Source organism: Chaetura pelagica, unplaced genomic scaffold (genome assembly GCF_000747805.2).
Source record: "Chaetura pelagica isolate M959 unplaced genomic scaffold, ChaPel_1.0 scaffold132, whole genome shotgun sequence".
NCBI classification, from domain to species: Eukaryota; Metazoa; Chordata; class Aves; order Apodiformes; family Apodidae; genus Chaetura; species Chaetura pelagica.
The window spans coordinates 8,956-17,007 of record NW_009952709.1 but is presented as its reverse complement, the minus strand read 5'-3'; the positions used below and the strand labels follow the sequence as shown (position 1 = coordinate 17,007).

The 8,052-nt window shown below is 55.4% G+C and overlaps 1 protein-coding gene across 1 annotated transcript in view; it reads left to right on the top strand.

Annotated features, from left to right (window-relative positions):
• The window catches only part of LOC104385823 (ectonucleoside triphosphate diphosphohydrolase 8-like), an 8,639-nt gene extending 1,851 nt beyond the window's left edge, over nt 1-6,788 (top strand). The window contains 6 exon segments of the mRNA XM_009994323.1: nt 1,146-1,432; nt 2,176-2,409; nt 3,835-4,107; nt 4,841-4,951; nt 5,571-5,708; nt 6,606-6,788. Coding sequence (XP_009992625.1) covers nt 1,146-1,432; nt 2,176-2,409; nt 3,835-4,107; nt 4,841-4,951; nt 5,571-5,708; nt 6,606-6,788 — 1,226 coding nt within the window.
• The last annotated feature ends 1,264 nt before the right edge of the window (nt 6,789-8,052 follow it).

The window sequence follows — 8,052 nt, the reverse complement described above, 5'->3', positions numbered from 1 at the left end:
GGCGGGGGTGAGGAGGCACCCACAAGGGTGCCAGCAGCCACTGCTAGGACAGTGTCTTGCAGCAGGCCAGGCTGCCAGGAGCTCCCAGCTCCCGTGTTGCCATGAACCTGGCAGTGGGAGGAGGCAGCCCCTGGGGACAGACGGGTGGCTGAGCTGTCCTGAGCGGTGGGCCCAGGGGCAGAGAGGCTGCTCAGAGGTGTCTGGTGGTGCCCTGGGATCCCACCTCCCAGGAGGGTGCTGCATGCCCAGTTCCAAGCAGGAAATATTTCTGAAAGATCTTTCTTTGCTCTTCATTATCCCTTTAGGTGGGACATTAGGAAAAAGTTCTTTCCTGTGAGGGTGTTAGATGCTGGAACAGGCTGCCCAGGGAGGTTGTGGATTCCCCTTTCCTGGAGCTCTTGAAGACCAGGTTGGATGGGGCCTTGAGCAACCTGATCTAGTGGGAGGTGTCCCTGTCCATGCAGGAGGGTTGGAACTGGATGATCTTTAAGGTCCCTTCCAACCCAAACCGTTATATCATTCTGTGACAATTCTATGATTAACCACAAGGGAGCTGAGATGCCACCAGGGGATGCGCCATCTGCCCAGGTGCTGGCAGGGGAGTGGGGCAGAAGTAGAAGGCAACAGGATGCTACAGGACCTGGCCTCACCTTTCAGCAGCCCTTATCAGCTCTCTTCAAATGTCAGCCTTCATTTCATGGCTCTAGGTTTTATCGTTGCAGATAATTTAACCTCATTTCTGTGCCCTGGCAACCAGACCCCTTCCCTGGGAAGGAGCCTGAAGGTTACTCAGAGAGCGAGCACATGCAGGGGACCCCAAGACATCTTCCCCCCTCTCAGAGCTCTGAAACCAGGCTGGAACCTTCTGGAAAGCCCCCCTGGAGCTCAGCAGCCAGTCCTGGTGTTGGAGCAGTCGGTGGGGGATGTTCAAACCTGGGTTTTGCAGCATAATCCCTTCTGGCCTCCAGCACTATGAAGATGCTTAGATAGGGAAGGGTGGCCTCACGAACCTCTGTGGGCCTGGGACCAAGCTGCACTGGAGGGAAGAGGCTGCAGTTGCTCCTGGATTTGCAATTCCAAGTCTGGAGCTTTGGGATTTAAGCTCTATGAGCAGCTTCAGCAAGTTACAGCAGGAAACATCATTTCCCACAAACTGCTTGCTGCAAAAAATCAGCTTGTGTGGAACTGGGGGAAAAAACAGCCTGTTTGCTTGTGGTTTTGTCTGGTACTGATGTGGCTGAGTATGTGTCCTGACCTTTGACTCCTTCTCAGGCAGAAGAACAGCTCAGCTGCAGACCAAGTCCTGGCTGAAGTTGCTAAAACCATGCAGGAGTACCCTGTGGTGTTCAGAGGGGCTCAGATCCTCACAGGAGAGGAGGAGGGGGCTTATGGCTGGATCACCACCAACTACCTGCTGGACTCCTTCACCAAGGTGGGAGAAGGTTGCATCACCCACTCTGCTAAATACGGTTGTTCTGATTTTCCTGCAGCTTGCTCAGCACAGCAGGGAAGGTCTGGGTCAGCAGCTTTTGGGAATGTCCTCAGGGAAAAACCAGTTATCCTCTGGCTTCCCACAGTGATGGGGAGGGAGAAATCAGGGATGGAGGTGCCTGTTAAGGGCATCTCTCCACTCCATGTGGACACAGTGTCTCTTGGGGACAGCAAGGTTGACTGTGCAGCCCAGTAGGCACCATTTGCTCCTGCAGGGCTTTGTCTCACTGCTCTGGGAAGGTCCATCTCCATGTAGCACTGGGAGAGCCCAGTTTTGGTTCATTTTGTCAGCCTGAAGGAAGGACTCAAACCTCTCTCCTGCCACAGCCCAGGGCAGCACAGGCAGGGCTGGGCTCCTGGGCAGGGTTTCTGCCCCTGCCCTCACAGAGGCACCTCTGCAGGGTGGGCAGCCCCTCCAGGACAGGTCCCCACCAGGCCTTTGGTCTGGGGACGGGTGTCTCAGAGCACTTTGGACACCTCAGTTTCTGTTTCCCTGGCTCTGACAAGGGCCAGGCTGGTTGGACAGGGAAGGCTGTGGGACCTCAGGTGCAGGAATCATTTAAGTGAGCAACCATTTCATGTAATAACAAAATCCTATTGACTTCAATGGAATGAGAACTTTGCTCAGGGTGGGTGAGTCCAGCCACGGACTCCTCTTCTTCCTCTCCTGTCCTGCCCTGGCAGTTCTCCCCCAGAGCACGTGCGTGGGTTCACCCGGAGGCAGCCAACGTTCATGGGGCGCTGGATCTTGGAGGAGCCTCCACTCAAATCAGCTTTATGCCTGAAAGTTCTGTCAGAAACTGGAGTGAAGCCTCCAAGTTCACACTGTACGGGTATAACTACAGCATCTACACCCACAGCTACCTCTGCTACGGGCAGAACGAGATGCTGAAGCGCCTGGCAAAGGAATTAATTGCGGTGAGAGGGTAACTGGGGGGTAACTGGTCTCTGCTCTCGTGCTACCAACCACAGACCTGTTAGTGCATAAATTAAGGACAGGCAATGCTCTTCCAAAGAGGTACCAGCATGTACAGACTCCTTGGAGCACAGGTAGGCAGACATGGAGAGGAACACAGGAAGCATCAGAAGAGGCAGCTCAGGACGGATCTTGCCCAGGGTGTAGGCAGGACCAGGCTCTTGTCAGAGGCGTGAAGTGACAGGACAAGAGGCAACAAGCACAACCTGGAACATGCAAGTTTCCCAACCAGATGCAGGGAGAAAGTTTTTCCCAACGAGAATGGTCAAGTATTGGAATAGGACACAGGACTTGCTGGGCCAGGCTCTGAGCTACTGCATCTAGTTGGTCCTGCTTCAAGAAGGGAGTTGGCACAGTGACCCTCTAGCTCCCCCGAACTTCAACTACTCTGTGACTGTACAGACCTGAGAAAAGTGGACCAGAAATGTTTCTCAAGCTTTTTTTATGAAGGTCAGAGGGGCGGGGCCACAACAACCCCATGCAGTGCTTCAGACCTGGGGATGAGTGGCTGGCAAGCTGCTCAGGAAGGGCCTGAGGATGTTGGTCAACAGTGGCTGAATATGAGCCAGGGTGTGCCCAAGTGGCCAGAAAGGCCACCAGCACCCTGGCTTGTGTCAGCACTGGGGTGGCCAGCAGGAGCAGGGCAGGGGTCATCCCCCTGTGCTGGGCACTGGTGAGGGGGCACCTGGAATCCTGGGGTCAGTTCAGGACCCTCATAACTAGAACTGGATATTAGGAACAATTTCTTCATGGTAAGGGTTGTCAGGCCCTAGCACAGGCTGCCCAGGGCAGTGGTGGAATCACTATCCCTGACAGTATTTAGAAGACCTATAGATGTGGTGCTGAGGGACATGTTTTAGCAGCAGACTCAACAGATGATCTTGAAGGTCTTTTTCAACCAGAACAACTCTATGAAGAGGGTCTTCATGGAAGTGCACCTTGTCAGGAGAAGCAGCCTTGCTGATCCAGAAGGGTTTGCTCACACTGCACAGCCAAGAAGATCCCAGGGATTGTTCCTGGCTGGGGCTGGAGCTAGAGAAAGAGCTAGAACTGGGATGGAGAGGGCTTTGAGTGCCCCAGACCGTGATCCTGCTGGTCAGGCTAGAGATGTGCTGGGTCCTTGAGTCCAGTCTGCCACTGTGGAAAGGGAATGAGACAAAGCAGAGTGAGGATGGATGTTGAGCTCAGGCTGGGACTGCAGATGAGCCAGCAAGACCAGGGTTAAGCAGCCAGAGGGTCTTTCCCTGCCGAGCTGGTGGGAGATGCTGGTGCCCAAGGCTTTGGAGGAGCATGGGGTGAACCCTGTGCCTGGTGTGCCCACCACGAGGGTTTGAAGGAGGCTGAACCTGCTGTTTTGCTGTCCCCAGGAGTCGGCCTCCAGCCCACGAGTCGACCACCCTTGCTACCCAAGAAACTACAATGAAACCCTCTCACTGTCTTCCTTCAGCACCAGCCCCTGCACCAACCACAGCGACCCACGCCTGGGCCTTAGTGACAGGGAAGTGACCCTGGAGGGCAGGGGAAATGCCAGCGGCTGCCTGGCTGCCATCAAGAAGCTGTTCAACTTCTCGGCATGTGGCCAGAGCCAGGACTGCACCTTCGACGGCGTCTCCCAGCCCCCCATCCACGGGCACTTCATTGTAAGGCAAATCCAGTCCTCCCACATCACAGAATGGTTTGGGTTGGAAGGGATCTTAAAGATCACCCAGTCCCACCCCTGCATGGGCAGGGGCACCTCCCACCAGCCCAGGCTGCTCCAAGCCCCATCCAACCTGCCCTTCAACACTGCCAGGGATGGGGCAGCCACAGCTTCCCTGGGCAGCCTGGGCCAGGCTCTCACCACCCTCACAGCAAAGAATTTCCTCCTAATATTCAACCTAAATCTCCCCTCTCACAGTTTAAAGCCACTTACTCCTTGTAAATGACACTCCCTGCCCTTGTCCCAAGTCCTTCCCCAGCTTTCCTGGAGCCCCTTCAGGCACTGGAAGCTGCTCTAAGGTCTCCCTGGAGCCTTCTCTTCTCCAGGCTGAACACCCCAACTCTCCCAGCCTGGCTCCAGAGCAGAGCTGCTCCAGCCCTCCCATCTTCTCTGTGCCCTTCCCTGGACTCCCTCCAAGAGGTCTATGTCCTTGTTGTGTTTGGGGCTCCAGAATTGGACACAGTTCTCCAGGTGGGGTCTCACAAGAGCAAAGGGGGGGAATCGCCTTCCTTGACCTGCTGGCCATGCACCCGCCAGGCATGGACAGCTAGGCCCTGGGTCTGTGCAAGGGTGGGACAAACCTGGTGAAGGACAAACTCCTGCCTCAAGGCACATGGGGGGCTGCTGCCTTTCTCCACCAAAGTTCAAAGGCATTTCTACCTCTTGCCTTTCAGGCCTTCTCTGCCTTTTACTATAACTTCAAGTTCCTCAATCTGACAGAGGGGCAGTCACTGGGCACTGTCAGGGAGACCATCGAGCAGTTCTGCACAAGAAGCTGGGAAGATGTACGTTCCACACCATGGGGGGACTGTGGGGAAACCTCACAAGCAAAGGGGTCCTGGGGTGGGGAACAGACTCCCCAGGGCAAGGCTTCCTGCTTGCTGAGCTGTGGAGCCATCCCTGAGCTCTGAGGGAGCCAGGACCATCCTGCACCCACCTTGGGATCCTCCTTGATCATGAAACATTGGGAAAAGGGCAGCCAGGGCAGGTGAAGGCAGCAAAATCTCCCCTCCCACACAGGAGCTGGGGATGGAGGTGGGTCTGGGGGATGGAGCTCCTGGCACCACCCTGGAGAGGAGTCAAATGGGGATGAATGAGACTAAGAGTTCTGCTAGGACCACGACAGAGCAGAGGGCAGGAGCCCCTTGCATGAGGAGGCTGAGACGGAAGAATCTGGGGCAGGAGAGGTTCCATTATGTCTCTGTTTCCATGTGGAGAGTAAATCCTCCACAAAGGAGTTGCCCTGTGGACAGGTCCAAACTTCCTGCCTGGTCCAGAAGCCTTTTCTGGATGCTGGTGGCCTCAGAGTCATCTCCCCTCGTGCAGCTGTTGTCAGGGCATTGTCCCTGCATGGGAATTGCCTGCAAGTATCTTCCTTTTCTCCCAAACATGTCCCCACCCCAGCTGTCTTCTAGCTACCCTGAAGAGCACCCTGAGCGACTGCCCAAATACTGCGCCAACGCCAACTACATCCTCACACTCCTTCTTGATGCCTACAAGTTCAACCAGACCAGCTGGAACAAGATCTTCTTCCGGAGGAAGGTAGGCAGCAAACCCAGCCTGCGAGCAGGAGCAGGGGCAGCTCTGGAGAGAAGAGCTGCCTGCACCAGGTGCTGTGAGGGCCAGCACGGAACTGAGTGTGGGACCAGCTACTGCAGCCCACTGGGGACACGCAGGGGCAGGTGGCCCTGCACCATCAGTGTGGCTTTCATAGAATGATGGTACCACTGAATTGTTTGGGTTGGAAAAAACCTTTAAGACCATTAAGTCCAACTGTTCACCCAGCACTGCCAAGGCCACCTCTAAACCATGTCCCTTAGCATCACATCTACTCAGCTTTGAAATCTCTCCAGGGACAAGGACTCCACCCCTGCCAGGGCAGCCTAGGCCAGGGCCTGACAACCCTTTTGGTGCAGGAAGTTTCTTCCAATACCCAATCTAAACCTTCCCTGGTGCAACTTGAGGCCATTTCCTCTTGCTCTATCACTTGTTCCTGGAGATCAGAGCCTGACCCCCCTGGCTCCAACCTCCTCTCAGCAGCTGCAGAGCCAGCAGGTCTCCCCTCACCTCCTGGTCTCCAGGCTGGACACCCCCAGCTCCCTCAGCTTCTCCTCATCAGCCTTGTGCTCCAGCCCCTTCCCCAGATCCATTGCCCTTCTCTGGATATGCTCCAGCCCCTCCACGTTCTTCTTGCCATGAGGGGCCCCGAACTGACCCCAGGATTCGAGGTGCCCCCTCCCCAGTGCCCAGCCCTGCCTCACCAGATCTCTGCCCTGCTCCTGCTGGCCACACCAGTGCTGACACCAGCCACAGGATACTGGTGGCCTTTTTGGCCACACACTGGCTCATATGCAGCCCCTGATGACCAACAGGTCCTTTTCTGCCGGGGCACCTTCCAGCCCCTGCAGGGATAACATCCTCCCCTCTCTCCTCTGACAGGTGGGAAGTGCTGATGTGGGTTGGACACTGGGCTACATGCTGAACCTCACCAACATGATCCCAGCAGAGGCTCCGGTGCAGCTCAAGGGGCATGTTCCTTCCCTGTGGGCTGCAGCCATCACCTTCATCATCCTCACCCTTGCCTTGGGGATTACTGCCTTGCTCCTGCTCCTGTGGGTGTAGGAGCTTGGCTGCATTTTGGAGCCAAACAGGAGTCCATTGGGGCTGCAGAGCTGCCTGCACTGCTGTGCCCTGAGCTTCTGCCAGCAGGACTGGCAGCCTAAGGATGCTCAGCCATGATGAGCACCTTAACCTCTGCAGCACTGAAGAACCATGGGCTGGCCTTCCACGGGACTGTCCTCAACATGCAGAGTCACCACAAGATGTTTCCATCTCCTGACACTGCTATGCCTGTTAAAGATCTGGTCTCCATCCCTCCAGCTGTCATGTGGGGCCCTGGAGAGCCACCCTGGCCATGGAAGAGCTCCCCAAGTGCTGGGCTGCTGATGCATGGCTGCAAGCACTTGGTGACAGGGTGCTTTGTGTGATGCTGGCTCTGACCATGAGCGCTGGGACTGCCAGCATAAGGGCATGCAAGGCTCTGCAGCACCCCAGCTGGCTGTCCTGAGTGTGCATTGTTCGTATTATCTGATGATCTTGGAGGCAAAGGGAAAACTGAGCACCCAAAGTCAGAAGCACGGGCCCATATAATCTCATCCTCTCCTCCTCCTCTCTTCTCCTCTCTCTCTTCTCCTCTCTCTCTTCTCCTCTCTCTCTTCTGAGGACAGGGAAGAGGATGCTCAGTCTCTAAAAATAAACACACACACGTTTATATTGAGCTATCCCAGCAAACAGTATTCTCATGGAGGTGAGGCTTAAATCAGTAAAATGATTACCTGCTATAAACTGGCCTAATTTCCCCAAAAAAACCACAATGCATGAACACAAGTATGTTCAAGCCAGTATAATTCCATCAGTGTAAGAATTCCCATTTAATACATCACACACCCCTTGCCCCTGTCCTGTCCTGTCCTGTCCTGTCCTGTCCTGTCCTGTCCTGTCCTGTCCTCTCCTCTCCTCTCCTCTCCTCTCCTCTCCCTCCCATCATCTTCTTTTTCTCCTGGGATAAAGGAATCAGCATTCCTGAGTGTCTTCCTGGAGACACCAGCAGATGCCCAAACACCCAGTCCTGCCCTGTGCACATGGCTGAGCTGGGCCCTGCCTTGCCTTTGGTTCTGCTCACTGCTCTGCCTCGTGGATGATTCACTGGGTTATCTGCCTCCCGGAAGCCCAGTGCTGACCTTTGGTGTCCCAGCAGGACGGCGGCGTCTGGCAGCTCAGCTCACCCAAATAAAGGCTGTAAAAGGCAGGGGACGGGGAGACTCCTGTTACTTTGCTCCTGAACAGTTACAGTCACAGAACCACAGAACCACAGAATGGCAGGGGT